Below are 16,329 nucleotides of genomic sequence, written 5' to 3'. Positions count from 1 at the left end.
GAGCAGCAAAGCTGTGTCAGTTCACGCTGCTGGAGAAAGCTCCGTCTCCATTCGGCTGACACCAGGCTGACACAGCTTCTTCCAGCAGCCTGGAGTACAGTTAGCACTATCCTGGATCTGGCAATGAAACAGCCTGCAGGAAAGGAGGAATTCTCAACCAATTACCACCAATGGGTGGTAAGGGAACATGATGATTAGGTACTGGGAATAAAGTTACTACCAAACTGTAGATCAGTTTGTCAAGACAGCAAGAAGCTAATTGTGTGTACTTGAGAAGGTAAGTATTCAGGCTTTCCCATACATATCTGTCAATGTAGTTAAGTCTTTGCCTGCCGCTCCTCTACTCCAAGGCTTGGCAGATAAATAGTTCTTATTGTGATGTGTAAAACCTTCTTTTTCTCATTTGGCAAGTATTTTTATTGACGTTGGATAGGTTAGCCTGAGGAAAGCTATCCAAAGTAGCACTGGACGAGTTTTGGAGCAAAAAATCATGTATACATCATCTACATATATAATTTTTCTGAAAATAAAATTATAACTGGGGACCTCCACTGCTATTAAAAAACAAACAAACAAACAAACAAACAAAAAACACCCCAAAAAACCCCAAAACCAAACAAAAAAAATAACAAAAAACCCACAAAAACCCCCTCCAAAACCACAAAACAGACCAGACTCTTAATAAAACTCCTTTTAAATCCATGGGGAATCCCTGAGGATCTGGGATAATATGAATGCTAAGTGCTAAGGCTTAAGCATACACCAATTACCTAATCCTTTGCTCTTTCAAAAACTTGTATCCACTGCTCTGATCTTTATTTCTTAAGTATTTGCTGGCATCTGTGGTTACCTGAAGCTGGTGTTGATAAAATTCAGAGCTGTGAACTTCCTAAATCTTGTGTTTCAGGGGGATAATTTAATCACAGAGTGTCACTACAGTACTGTGGACCGAAATCGTATGACATGGGTAAGAAAAGTTTTAATGGAACAAAATAAGTACACAGATAATATTGGGGACTAAAATATTTTTCATAAAATGCTATTAAAGAGTATGAAGTTACCTGCTAATGCCTGTGTGCATGTAATTATGTATTGTCTTTCCTTTCACAGATTCTTAGGTTTTAAAGTTTGATCTTTTGCACAAGGCATTCAAATGACTAGTTTATAAAAATCGGCAAGCCAGCTCATAAAAGATCTTTAAAAAATCAGACTTTGCTAGTATGAGTAATTTCTCCAACAACATGTACTAACACGCAAATTTGGCATATTCTAATGAATTATTTTTATGAACTTGTTAAGCATTTTCCCCCAAAGTTGTAATTGCCAGTTCTTACATATCAATTTTTACTTATGCCATGACCAAGATGGGACCACTTGCTTCTGTGCCTAATGTAAAATCCAGGCAGAAGGCAGGTCCTTTGGGCTGGGAGGAGGAAGCTGGGCGCAGTGAGCATTACCTTACTTGTGTGGTGGGTTTTCCAGCAATGGGTACCCTTTGGGCAGCTGCTGCCTCCAGGGCTGTGCAAGAGGAGCCCCAACACATCTTTTTAGGTCAGCAGAGGCCAGCAACCATCCATTGGGACATGGCCGCTTGGTTTTGGAGGCGAAGCAAATCTGGTTGTTGGGACATGAGCTGAACTGTGCCAGCTGCCTGCAAAACCAGAGGGTGATGCCAGACCCACTATGCTTATGGGAGGGGTGTAGGTGCCGGCACCCCGCCTTCACCAGGGGCTGATCATGCTTCCTCAGGAGGGGCTGGATGCAGACCTCTGGGAGGTGAGACCTGAGGGGTTTCTGTTCAGAAAGGAGGACTTGGTTCTGGTATCCAGAGAGCACAGGGATACCTCTCCCTGAATCACGGCTTGCATGTAGACACATGCAGTAACTATATAAAGAAAAGCAAGAATGAGAACAAAGGATTTTGAGTTTTTGTCCTGTTTTCCTGTGTGGTGACCACACTAGCTCTTGGCCCTTGGTTCATGTGTTTTGTCTTCTCCATTCCTATTCCTGTGGTTCTGTAACATTTGTGGAACTGTTCCCACATGGGCTTTGGGAATGTGCAGCTCATAATCTTGCCCATATTTACTGAGATATTGATTTTAAATTAGTTGTTTGCCTCATGGCTCTCAGTGGAAGACTGCTTCAGAGCCTGTTTCTTCTGCTAGCTAAAAATCTTACTCTGAATAATTATTTTATATTTAGTGCTCATTTGTTCTTAGTCAACATTATCTGTTAACTTAAATAACTCTTTTCTTTCTTACCCTTTATTTGCATGTACTTAAAAGGAGAGTCCATGTAGATACGCATTCTATCCTGGCCTCCATTTTGCTAGGCAAAGCTTATTTAATTTCTTAACAAACTGACTAATTATCCTACCAGGTTTTTTTCTACATCTGTTTCACATTGAAATCCTCTTTCTGAAACATGGTAGATGTAAATAACTTGGAGATAGCCAAAAATAAATCTGAACTTCTCAGATAGTCCTCTTCAGCATAGAAGGAGTCTTATTTTATTGCTAGTTGTTCTTTCTGAGATCTTTTAAGCTCTGCTTGAGATGGCAGTGTATTTTGTAATTAATTATGTAATAACTTCTTCTTTGATAACCTAATGTGGAAGGTAAACCTGTTGAATTGGGCCTTCTGATACACATTCATTAGCATATAAACACTCTTCAGTGTTTTGTCTGCGGAATTCCAATACCATCTTGATTAAAAGAAAAATCCCATTTTCAGGGTGGTCTGAGCACCAGGAATGAGATGTGCCTGTCGTATCTACTCTATTACCCAAGAATCAACCTCACCCGATGCGCGAGTATTCCAGATATAATGGAACAACTCCAGTTCATTGGTGTTAAAGAAATCTATAGACCAGTCAGGCAAGTAAAATGTTCATGAATATTTGAAGCACCTCTATTTCTGTCTGTGGGATTACAGGGTCATTTTATACAACCTTTATTTCTTTCTGGTAGTGCAACATGTTGCAGGGTCACAGATGCCACTTCTTTTTGGTTAATACACTGTGCTGCTATTTATTTCTCCTGGCAAATTATTTTGCATCTTTTTTTAACCAAAAAGCAGTTTCTTCTGTTAAAGAAATACAATTTCTCACAGAAATATTTTTCACCACAGCCATCTGTAAAAAGACTATGTGTCAAAGTCATATCAATGTTTCAAATCTGTCAATTTATCAAAACATTTCAGCATTTCATATATATATATAGATAATTTTGAAAAAATAAGAGTTTGGGAGCATGACCATTGAATCATCCTGGGCAGATTTGCTGTCAGTAGTTCTACTGAGGTTGATCAGTGCAAACAAGAGGAGGATCAATCTTAGAACTGTTGCTCACATCTAGAGCTCAGTGCGGTCTCGGTGACACTGACAAGACTGCACAAAAGGAGGAGAAGTTGCAAGTTAGAAAGGAAATGGAAGCAGTGAGAGAATATTAAATTGTTCATAGTGAAATCTAAAATGGTTGATTAGCACTATGATGGAGAGAGAAGAAAGAATGGAGGCTTTAGAAGAATAACAAGTCAGAGGATAATATGCAAGGTAAGCAGAGAGAAGAACATGGAACCAGCAGCAGGAACCTTTCCAAGAGGAAGAAAAACATTTTTAAAGTGAACTTTTGACTGCAAGGGTTTGCAATTCTGTGCAAAGACACTGTCTCCTGAGTCTTGGACTCCTACTGGTCAGGGAAGCAGGACACTGCACATTTTTGAGAAGCAAACAGGGCTGTGTCAGAAAGAAACTCCCCCTAGCTCATTATCAGTTTTTCTTCCTAACAAAAATGACACAAAAGAATCCGAGTACTGGCACACTGCTCGGCTCAAAAGGGGTAATATAATTTTGTTGTAAGATCTGTCTACTTCGGTACTCCACAAATATTCAGTATCCTGTCTGTGAAGGTGAGGGAGCTGTTGCCGTTTAGGCATGCCATTGCCATGAAGGTCCATTTAGTTCAGCTGTCATCTTGCTGCTGGAGCAAATTGCAGGATGGTGAATTTGCAGAGGATGCAGTGCAGTGACAAAGGTTAAACAAGGTGTTATAGTTTCTCCGGTAAATCAGCAGAACTTGCTGGCCTTCATCATGACAGTCCTTGGCAAGAACAAACACTTCCTAGTGTGTTGTTGGTCTGGATTTTCTACCCTTTGATGTCAGTGGGATGACCTGCATGATGATATAGCTCACTATGAGCAAGAGTGATTTCCAGAATCTACCATAAATTTTGAATTTTGGTAGGAGATGCGAGGAAGCCTACTATAGACAGGATAAATATGTGTGCATATATAAAAATCAGTAAGTAGTGTATTTCAGTTTTTAAATGTTCTTTACAGTGCTCAGAATTAAAGCATTTCAATAGCAGATGAGTAGTGGAAGTGACTGTTAACAGAGTAAGAATAAGCTAAAAAGTAAAGTTCCCAAATGAATGAAATGCAGGAAAATAATCAAACAATAAAAAGTAGAATGCATTATTAGTGGTGAAAGGTGAATTACATTTATAAAGTTAGTTGCACTAAAGTAATAGTAAGATTTAAAAAAAAATGGGTAGACTAATAGTGTGTCATCACATTGAATTTTAAAAGTTGTCTTTCCTTATGCAGTCTATCTTAATAAAACCATATAAAACTATTATTGCAAAGTAATCTGATGTACAGGCTTACTGGTGTTAGCTCTGAAATTTTTATCCAAGACTAAAGAGTTTGAAGAAAGTCACAATGCAATCAATGCCTACTTAATTTTTCACACTATTTACAATGCTTTTTAGTACAAGGAGAACACAGTTCCTAAATTAGTCCTAGCTAAAATAGTCTTTCTGAGCTTAGAAAGAAAATGCTCTAACAAATATATGCTCTCTTGAGTGTTCATTCATGATAACTGTACTTAAGGAAAAAATGCACATTTGGCCTGGGGAAATAAAGCTGTTTTGAATAGAGTAAGTATGCAGACTGTCTGCCGCAAATGGAATAGTAATTAGAAGAAGGGATTATTAATGCCTCTAGTATTTATGACCTAATCCACAATTCTTGTTTCATTAAGCTCTGTCAGCCCTAAGGATATGTGACCTGATACTCATCTCTCTTGTGTCCATTTTACACTGGAATTGCTTCACTGACTCCTGTAAAGTCTCTCTTGACTTACACATGAAGGCAAACTGCAAGCAGGATCAAGGCACTGTGGCTTACTTTAAAACTCTTTTTTTCCTCAGTCTGGTGGCACAGACAGTGGTATAAATCATGAGGAGCTGAGATGAAAGTGATTGGGTCACAATAGTGTGAAATAGGTATCCTTCATGCCTAGATATTGAGTAGAGCAGAACTTTGGTACAGGCAGCAAGTGGGAGACAGCCTACTGCAAAATAACATGGATATGTCTAAAATGCTTTTAAAAGATAACTCATGCCCAAAGTATTTATTAGGTTACTTAGATAAAGTTTTAGCCACTTTAATTCTTCCACTAGCTGTATTGGACTTTCTGTTTTTAAAAACTTGACCCATCCACGATTTTGTTTCCATTCATCCTAGTAGATTCAAACAAGGAGAAAGCAAGAACAATGGAAAAGGTTTTATTTAGATACTTTTAAAAAAATTTTCTTCGCGATTATTTTTGAACTTTCTTTACTAAATGAAAGGCAAGAAATCTTATTCCTTCCCTTTCCACATCTTTGGCTAGTTGGAATGGGATTGGCCCCACTTGTTCACAGGGAGGATTCCCACATGTGGGCAAATAGGCAGATCTCTCACAGCAGCACAACAGATCTCTATCCCACCCCTGGCCAAAAGTCCCCTTGCAGCCAGCATGTAGGGACACGCCAAAAGGCAATGCCTACCACACCAGTTATTCTCATTTGATCTTTTGGCATTGCTGCCAACCACTGCGTGTCAGAGCAATGCCTATGCTAGGCTGAGTTTTGACCTATTATCTTAGTTATGACCAGAGCTTGGCAGAGCCATTTGGAAGCAGCTTTCTAATGGCAAACTTTTCTTTACAACACTGTCTGCCCAGACTAGTAAAAGGTGTGGCTTTTTTGTTGTTTTGATTATTTTTGAGAAGTTACAACAGAAAATCTGTTTTGTATTACTTGTGTATTCAGTTCATAGAACAGACAACAGCAATGTAATCTTTTTCTTAACTTTAAGTCTTTCATTTCTAAAAGCATCTGGCAGCAAGTCCTACACTGCTGACAAACTTTTGTAGGTCTGTTAAAATCAATGAAACTGCATCAGTTTTCAGTGTCAGAGAACTTACTTAGTTGAAAGTGGTGTGAGTTATGTTTAATATACATGCTAATAGTACATTTGCTTTTCTGAGCTGATTTCCAAAAGCTTTTCCTTTTTAGTTCCAACTTGATGGTGTTTATCTATTTTTTAAAATCTATTTATTTTCTTTAGGACTTGGCCTTTTATTATCAAGAGTCCTAAGCAATATAGAAACCTGTCTTTTATGGATGCAATGAACAAATTCAAATGGTCCAGATCTGAAGGTGTCTCCTATAATGAACTTGTGCTTAAACTACCAGTGAACGTGAGATGTTCAAAAACAGATAATGCAGAATGGTCGGTAAGTCTAAATGTTGAAAAGGAGGCAACAGTGCCATGAAACAAATGTCACTTACTGTTTTTCATTGCATATGAATAAGTACCTGGTTATATGTTTTCAGACTCTTTACATAGCTATAGTGCATTTACATACAACAACAAATGATGGGAATGTTTTATCAATGCTTTCACCTAACTCGAGTTCTAGAAGTATTTAAAATGAATAGAAAAGTTGGAGCTTTGATCAGCACTTGGGATCAGTAATAGGAGCATAGAGTCTTCCAGTCTATCTGGAACTGATCAGAGAGTAACCATATGTGTCCAGATTAGAAAGCTGTTAGAATGTTAGAAAGCTGTTTTCCCTTGGCTGCTTTCATTGTCAGGGACTTGTGTTAGGGTCTTGCAGTGGATGATTCAAAATCCCTAAATCAGGTTTCTTCTCTGAGTCACTCTATAGGGGGAAGCTTATTGACTGCATAAGGAAGCCTCAAGAATCTAACTTCTTAACTCAGGCATATAAAGTTGTATGGGTACTCATCCTTCCAATATCTCTTCTTTTTTGTTGGTCTTGTGTCTTAGGGATGTCCATAGTATTGGACCAAAAAAACTATGTTTAGATTGTCTGTTTCCTTTGTGCACCTTTGGAAGAGTTTTATCCTCTGTAGTTTTTCTTTCCCAATTCTCTTGATGAAAAAAACTGTAAGATAAAAAATAATTCCGCAGGAAGTTTTTATTTATTCTAAATGTCTACCAGTATTTTAACAGGACTGCTGGGAAGAGCTATCATCTTCAGTGTTGATGTGTGTTCGAAAAGAACTACTAGTCCATGTAGTATTATTCCAGGAGATGCTGAAAAATATGTATTGCTCCTTGAACTCCTTGACAGAGTCTAAATTCAAGACTCCTCCTTACTTTTATGAGCTCTTCTGCTCAGAAGCTCTTCTGTCTCATTGTACTGGTTTATTTCCTACCATGATTTTAGGCCAGCCTAACAGACCTGATATGAGATATTACCAATGAAACATTCTCTAGAAAAGGACCTTTGTCCCATTCTCCTCACCCCAGAAAAAAGCCCACGCCACCTTGCAGTGTGTCACAGAGTGCTTTCGGGTGGTGGAGAAATTGCCCTTCCTGCAGCACCGTTCTCAGGTCTTTCCAACATCAATCAGACGGTTTGGCCCATGGGATGTCAATGAAATACTGTGTGATATAAGTAATCAAAGAGGTTCTGTTTTTTTTCTAATATTTGTCCCACTGTGGACCTCCTGTGCAAAGAAGTTATTGGCAGTACGTGTGACTATTCACTAGTTTTGGTTAAACTTCCTGACCTTGCAACTGCTGGCCAGTAGCAGCTGCATAGCCACTCTTTCTCTGATTATTTGTCAGACGACAAGTTAAGAAGATGAAAAGCACATAGAAATTTTATCAGGAGAGGACAGGCTTCTTTTTTTAAAATGGTGTGCTTTCTGGAAAATGCCATTCCCCTTTATCTTGCAGGATAAAGGGACAATACTTAATGACTTAAAGAATGTAGTCAAAGAGTGAGCTCACTGGAAGTGGGAGTGCTTAGTTCTTCCTTTTAATCATAGTTTCCTATTTCAAATGACCAAGGCATATTCATCAAAGCTAAGATTAGAACTCTTCCCTTTCTCTTCCCTTATTAATAATATTACGTTAAATTAACCATCCTCATCAAAATCAAGAAGAGGAAGTGAGTTGAAAATAACTTTATCCTTCTGTAGGGATGGTCTCTTGATCAGTGTCAGATTTGTGTTGTGTTTGTTAAGATTAAGTAAATATAGAGGGGTTTTTTGGTTTTTTTTTCTGCAGTGAAGGATAATTGCAATATGGAAAAAACCCGAAGTAAGCACATGCCGTGCAGGTGGACATTCAAACTTGCAGAGATGTTTGTGCCCAGGGGCTCACTTTTTGCAGAGCTTCTTTTCTTTAACATGTAGGGAGTACACTTAGGAAAAGCAGAGCCAAGCAGTGTACCCAAATCTCTCCAATTTTATGTCAAAGCCAGGACAGGCAGGTAGTTAGGTCTAACTCCATAAAAATTGGACTGAGCTATAAGGGAATGCTCGATATGTAGAAATATGACACTATTGTAAGTGGCCCTGCTTGAGCAGGGACATTGAATCAGGTGACTTGCAGAGGTCCCTTCCAACCTCAACCACTCTGTGATTCTGTGAAATAAATGTGTGCACAATTAAGTGCCTTGTACATGCAAGGGTAAGCCTTGTATGTACAAATGAATGCATTAAAATAGCATCCAATATTCCTATGGCACTGTAACACTGGAAAGTTCTATTTTTATCTGCCACAAAGATGAAAACAAAACCCGAACCAGACGAACAATCCCTCAAAGCAAAATAAGGTCATACAAATCAACCAAGAAAAGCCTAACCTTGCTTTACTGAAGAAGATGCCAATGCGTACAGCTGTTCCTGAGCTGACAACAATGGATGTGCACACTGGCTGATCATTTGTCATGCAATTTATTAATATTTTTACTGAGCTTGATGTCTCCACAGTAAGTTACAATCCCAGTGAAAAAACTAACAGATTCTCATGCAAGCTGCCAACTAGTTAGAGAGCAAAAGATTTCTAAACTTATGTGACAAAGCTCTGATAACTTTTTATTGTTTTAATTGCAGATCCAAGGCATGACAGCCTTACCCCCTGAAATAGAGAGACCATACAAGACAGAACCAGTAATATGCAGCACATCTCCCTGTTTACGTTGCAGTATATTCCTCACTTTGTTTGTTGTATATGTCACAGTCAGCACCATAGGAAACATCGGTCCCTTTGTATAATAATTTTTATTCATTTGTGTTCTGTATGCCATACAAGTTTTGATGTGTTTGCACTGTTGCTAATTATTTTTTTTTACATATTAATAAACTAAATTTGCCAGTTCAAAATAAAATGTGCACTTCCTCTGAAAACTGTGGATTTTTTGGTTTTCGGTGTAAAGTATGTATAAAACACAGTAGGTACACTGGCACACTGCATATTGAAATCTTTTCCTATACCATTTTGTTACACTTTGCCCTGGCTCTTTCACATGGTGTTTTCAAAACAAACTATGTATGTGGGGAAAAATTAATAAACTAAAAGCAACTTAGTTAAACACATTCAACCTGGTGTCTGCTGTATTATTTTGTCTTGGTTCTTGGCATCTGCAGGTTATGGAATTATTGCTGTATGGACAGGTCTTGCAAACATGTATTTGGGCATGTCTGATTGACATGTGCCATACAGCTACATGAAGGATTCATTCAGGAAGGATATTTCTGGGAGCAACACACTGCAAACCATCTCTCCACCTTAAGAGAAGCCAGCACTCTGGGTGTGAGAGGGATGAGCCCCAAATCTCCTTGTAGTGATTGCTGTACAACTCCTTCAAGTTGGCAGGGATTTCTTTCCCCCTTTTCTGTTCTTTATCTCTTCCCCAATCCCTGGCAATCCAGTATGTTTCTTTTGTCTTAAGGTATTTGTACAGTGAGTAAAGCTTTGGTGAGGGGTAGGCATGCCTTTGCTAGATTTGATCTGGATAGCAGTAGCAATAAAGATCTATTGCACAGTCAGGCTCTGGCACACACAGGGAATCAAAGTATGAGCCTGCCAGGAGTTATTGCTAGCACATGCTGAGCATCATGACAGGCCAAACTGTTGATTAAGACGGTATTTCTGTGTTTCATGTGGAAATTTTTTAATTTATTTGTTTATTTATTTGGAAATCTGCAGATTTTTTACTCAGATGGTGTTGGGAAGAGAAGATTCCCAAAAGATACCTAATTTATTGATCCTCAATGAAATAACGCAACACAGTAGAAAAAGACTTCAAATATCCAAAAAATCCTTTATTTTCATAGCCACACTGCAGTTACAGTAAACTATAATCTTTCCACAGTGCTGCATAAACTTTACTGGAGTGTGTCTATAAAAATACATTGGTTTGGATGCTGGGAGTGCTTCCCTGACCACTGCAACACCTGCACTACAGCTAATCTCCGTGGACTTAGTTACATATGGACTCTGTTATGTACATGTTATGTCATTGAGTGCTCTTGTGCAGTGCACTGAGTCCAGAGCAGATCAAGAACCTGACGAGCTGAGACAAACTGATTTTATGAACTTTTTTTTTCATTGACTATTAATGACTGAGACCTGTCTGCAGTTACACCTCTTGGCAAGGGCAGACTGTTCTAATGCAAAGAAATATCACATAAGAAGGAAAATAAGAAGATTTGGGAACTGCCTTCTCTGTATTTGGTGAGAAGGAAAGCATCACAAAGCTGGTAAGGCTCCTTTGCGGGTAGCCAAAATGACAATGTGTGTGATAATCAACACAGAAGCAGCTAATGCCTCCAGTAGACATGAGAAAATTAATCATGTATATATTAATTTTCTAGGAGCTGTAACAAGCTCATTACAAAATTTATGCATAAAAGTTGTTTAAAATGAGCTGTGAAGAGAGAAGTTCACAGGGTCTGCTAAATCTTCCTGGTGCTGCAGTCTGCACTTGAGGTTAGAGAAACTCCCACCAGATCCTGGCGAATTTCTTCACTGTTGTTGGGCACCGGCTTGCTCTAAATACAACTGGACAGTGATATGTTCTGCCATCCGTCTCACTGGTGCTGCATAAGGTAAGGAAAAGTTGTATGCCAAACAGCATATGGATTTTTTTGGGTCAAAACCCTGAAATTTCAATAAAGACACGTAACTATTTAGGTGTCCCCTTCCTGCCAGCAGAACAACTATGCTTTTCTGTTTCTTGTTCCTGAATAGAACTGGTTGAAAAATGAAAAACAAATAACAGTCATGGTGAATTGTTTGTACAAATCTGTTCTGAATGTGAAAAGCTAGGGCATCCTCCAGCGAAGATATCACAGAGTCCAGGGTGCACCTTATTGTAAAAGCAGTCAGCAGGAGCCTTGGCCTGTCTTACAGTTAAATACATCTGTAAAGTGGGCATGAACAGCTTTTTGTCACAGAGCGAAGGGAAAAATAACAGGGAACGAAATGAGAAAAGAGCATTTGTGTTGGACAGGGGAGCCCTTTGACATGCAGTGCAGTCTCTCATTTGCTAATAGATGTGGGCTACTGGCATCAGTCCTATGTTGACTTTGTTTGCGACGAAGATAAAGCAGATCTAGGGTTAGTTTCCATTCACTTGGCTGTTCTCTGATTTGCTGCAGTTTCTTATCTATGGGGATTTCCTTTACACAGGCACCCATCCTAAGAACATGTGAACAGATGGGTGTTATTGCCATACAGTAGGCCACGAGATGATGTAAAGCAAAGCTGGCTCAGAAAGGATGTCTGTGAGAGATAACTGCCAGTATATCAGGAAGACCTGCCATATACACTAAAAGTTCATTTTTGTTTAACCTGTGACTCTTTTATGACTTCTAGTGGAATAGAAAGGAAAATTGTGCTTCATGGATAAATAAAAGGAGAGATTGGTGATAGAGTTCTGGGATACTTCCTCCTAAGAGGATCAAAAACAATGTTCACATTACATTATGAAAGAAAGTTAAAATAAGAAAATAAGCAAAAGGTGAAAGTCTGAAATTGTCAAAAATTCAAAGCAAGGACAAAGGTGAGAAATGCCACATGCTAGCTCCATGCCACTGAAGAAAAAACAGGTTGAGAAAACCTAGTCATATTGAGCATGAAAAAGCTCTCAGGCACAGTTTTCTGTGGTTTTCTTTCAATATTGTTCTATGCTAGAGCATATAATCTTGCATTGTGTAGTGACCCAAAGCTTTCATGATAGTTAAAAGTATATACAGTAAATAGTGTTTTCAAGCAAGCCATGGTAGAGGAGAGGATATTGAGTATACACTGGAAGATCAATGAGTTAGAGATGATGAGCACAAAATGACTAGATGATAAGCACAAAATGACTAAACATAGTACCTTCTTTTAACAATTTAGCTATTCAAAGCTTTTCTGTATGAAGAATTGTGAGTTTCTAACGAGAAGCTAAATATGTAACTTTTAGTGTGGTAAGGAGTTGTATTCTGGAATAGCAGCTGAAAATCCCATTCTCCTTAAATCAGATTCCCCACATTGTCCAGCTGCCTGTAGACTGTCTATCAGTATGCTATTAATACAACTTAATCCCTTTTGGTTTTGTTATTTATTCATTATGAAGCTTCCATTTAATGAACATATGGCTCTCCTCAAATATTCATGTTATCTGAATCAAAAACCATTTGGGATTTTGACTGTTTGCTGTAATACCAGGACGCAGGAAAACTGAGAAGGTGGCATTGGAGTTTATGTGGCTCTTCAATATGCCCCTGTAGGGGAGGGTGTCATATCCCATCCACGAGGCACATTGTACGACCCTATCTTAGCCCATCTGTGCCAGCATTGCAGTGACGTCTAGGCTGGGTGTAAGCGTGGACTGACACAAGGGTGAGAAGCAGAGCCGCAGCCCCCAAGGGAGTGCAACTGTGCTGGACTTAAGCCGTCTCACTGGGGAGGTCTGGCTTGGTAACTGGACTGGCTTGTTAAAAAGAGGGACTGTATAGCCATATTATCCCAAATGCTGAAAAGGCACAAATTTAATAAATAGAACCTAGCAGAAACACTGGCCTCATTCTCCTCTTTCCTCCCTTCATGCAGAAAGCGACTATTTTTAGACCAATTATTACTTCTGGAATGTTTAAGAATTTCCACTCCTTCCTCTCTCTGCCTCTGATTTCTGATTTTTGATACATCCCTGTCTTGCACGAGAGAGACATATAGCAAACTTATCCTGAACCTTTTAGCAGAGGGGAAAGCCGGACGAAGAAAACAACAGCTGTGACAAAGAGAGCTCTTCTGGGCTGCTTCCTCCATCCCCACGGAGGTGTCCCTGGGCCACGGGTACACTTGGGACCATTGGCTCCCCAGACACCAGTGTCCTGTGGGTGCACCAAGCCTGGCACAGGCTGAAAAAAGGGGTGGGGGCAAACATGAGGTGTCTCTTCTTCAGCCCCTGAAAACTCTTTGTGGTGCAGGTGTCCACCCCCAGCTACCAAAACCTGAAACCTGGTGCTTAGTGCGCTCACCTAGGATAAAAGTATGAACATAATTTATGTTTGCACATCAAAACCAGCAAAGTAGAATATTTTCCCAGACTCAATTTTCAGTTTTATGGTAACTTTAGTTTGTAAACTGTAAGATATCAGGTGAACATAAGATGATTTAAGATATCTAAAACCGTGACTTATAGTCTGCTTCTGAGAGCTGGCCATTTTAGATGAGTTAGTACACCCTGCCCAAAAGACGCCATGCTAAAATTCAGTACAAGCTCTTCCAAACCACTGAACAAGAATCACACCTATCACCACTTGAACGATCCTACATAATCAGATGTGGCTCTTCCTATTACCCACTTGGTTTGCATTGTATCCACAGACTTCCATGTTGAAAAGCATTTTCAACAGGTACAGTTACACTGCAATTTTTTTACAAGTATGAATGTGTTTTGCTGCTAAATTTGTGTTTCTCTCTTCCATCCTGGTCTTCTTCAAAGTAAGATAATATGAGTATTACCTATATGAGGTAATGGAAGCTCATGGAAGGCCACTTTCCTTATGAACAGGAAGCTTTTCCCAGAAAACTGTGGTAAGCGAACCATTGTCTCCAGCAACATTTGTTTGCGACATGTTCTGCCTTTCCAGTCTTTGTAGCACTGATTGTGACCTGCTGTTTATTATTTCAACAGTGACTTCCAAGGGGACTGTGCATGGGGACGTTCAGGGGTTCTGCAGATCTTTCCTTTGGTGAGGAGGGCTGGAACTGACTGGCCACTGACTTTTTCATGGCTGCCCTGCAAATTGCCTTGCGTCTCAGGGAAACTGACAAGCAGTAGGTGAGATATGTTTCCTTATTTTTAAAATACACTCAGAAAATTGGGAAAAACTGTATTTTAATATGTGATGAGAATTCTGAAATGAAGAAACTGCATAGTTGGATTGTACATATACTACATGGATTTTAAATATGCGTGGATGCTGAATGTAGGGGTATAAAGAAAGTGGGACTTTTTAACAGTGCAAAAGAGGATAATTGGTCTGATATGCTGGGAAAATGTTCAGTAGCCTGTAAATACCTGCCTTAGAAGCAAAAATCTTCATTATAACATATAACCACCATGTACGATTAGGAAGGCTGATGAAAGGTATAGAGGTAGCTGGTTAAATACTTGTTGGAGAGTCTTTTTAGAATTACTGAAGTTTAAACTCTACTGTTAAGATTTTTAAGGAGGTCTTTTGAATTAAATGCCCTCCTTTTTAATAAATGCAAACAAAACCTAAAATGGTAAATAAATGACTTTGGAAAGAGGAAGGGTGGTATGCTGGGACCACGCAACCGATAATATTACAGGCTCTGATTGTAGCAACTGCCTTACTGCCACTTGGTCAGAATGAAATCATTGCGCAATTCTCTGCTTGCTCCCTTCATTGAAAGAGTCCAGGATGGACAGAGCATGGCTTGTGTTAGCTAGGACAGGCAAATCTTTCATCTCCCGGACTTATTAAGGATTAAACTATTTTTATTTAATATTATTTGAATTAAACTCTTTCTATTATGGTTTTAATTGTTAAGATCATGTTCAGATCATCCTGCAGGAATCAACTTTTATTATGTCATAGGCAGCATATAGATAACTACCTTAATACATATATATATATATTGCAGCAGTTCTTAGCTTGCAGAGTATGCTTTTTGGGAGAGGGTTGACCATCTATCTTGAAATATCACAACCTCTTAATCATTGAAAAGATACAGAATACGCAGTGGGATATATTCTTCTTTCAATTGATACCTTTTTCTTGTAATTTAAGCATCAGATGCTAAAAGAATATGTGGATTGGGTTCTTTTCTAGTACCTACTGTACAAAAGGCTGCCCTTTTTCCCTAGTTGCCATGCATCCCTACATACTGTTGATTTTACCTGGGATATGCCAGACCTCCTTAAATTACACCAAGTGTTATTCCCTCTAAGTAGCTTCAAGCCAGCTGAGGTCTCTAATTGCTCTTCATAGCAGCAGATGACAGTGCAGAACACAGCTCCTCCTGCAGGGACAACTATCCCCTGACAGCATTTCATGTGAAGGAATACTTTGTACAAGATCATACTAACAGAATATTTACTTTAAGCAAATGCCTTTTTGCCGTTGCTACTCTGTATGCCAAAGACTCACCTAACAGTGAATCCAGGACATCACATCTGATCTAGGACAGCAAACTGAAATTTAACTGCCAATGACAGCTAATGCTGTGGTGTTGAGGAGAGCTCTGAGAGACAGAAAACACTTATTGTAAAACACAAACAGATTGTATAATATTCCTGAAGACTCAGAAAGTCACTGGCAAAGTAAATTGCCTTTTCTGCGGCTGTTCTCTCCTTTCCTTTGTATCCCTCCCATGAGTTACATCTATATCACCTTGTAAATGCTTCCATCTTCTTCCACCCTAAGGAGCAAGAAACCATCTGGGAGCTGAATGTGATTCTCTTACTAACTAACCACCAGGAAGCCTCATTACAGGTGGTTTAGAACTCCCTTATGAAATAGTGGCAAAGCAAAAAAAAATTACTCTGCATTTTAGTTTTATAGGCCTGAGCAACCATTTCCTTAGCATGCTGTCATTATTTAATCATGACTTAACCACCCTATTTGCAGTGATTTTTAAGAGAGATAACAACATGTTTTCAGTGGAAATTTCTAATCTCTTGAAAGGACACCTGGCAAAATCCAAGCTGCTGACTCTTTC

General features: G+C 39.0%; 1 protein-coding gene across 1 annotated transcript in view; it reads left to right on the top strand.

Moving 5' to 3' along the window:
- MOXD1 (monooxygenase, DBH-like 1) overlaps window positions 1-9,488 on the top strand; it is a gene marked incomplete at its 5' end in the record, with an annotated part of 37,540 nt that extends 28,052 nt beyond the window's left edge. Inside the window, 4 exons of the mRNA XM_010081965.1 lie at window positions 908-967; window positions 2,733-2,875; window positions 6,394-6,562; window positions 9,201-9,488. Of these exons, the coding sequence (XP_010080267.1) occupies window positions 908-967; window positions 2,733-2,875; window positions 6,394-6,562; window positions 9,201-9,362 (534 nt within the window). The remainder of the gene's footprint in view (window positions 1-907; window positions 968-2,732; window positions 2,876-6,393; window positions 6,563-9,200) is intronic.
- Window positions 9,489-16,329: the final 6,841 nt, after the last annotated feature.

Source organism: Pterocles gutturalis, unplaced genomic scaffold (assembly GCF_000699245.1).
Source record: "Pterocles gutturalis isolate BGI_N339 unplaced genomic scaffold, ASM69924v1 scaffold7939, whole genome shotgun sequence".
In the NCBI taxonomy this organism is placed as follows: domain Eukaryota; kingdom Metazoa; phylum Chordata; class Aves; order Pterocliformes; family Pteroclidae; genus Pterocles; species Pterocles gutturalis.
This window is presented reverse-complemented; position numbering and strand designations above follow the sequence as displayed.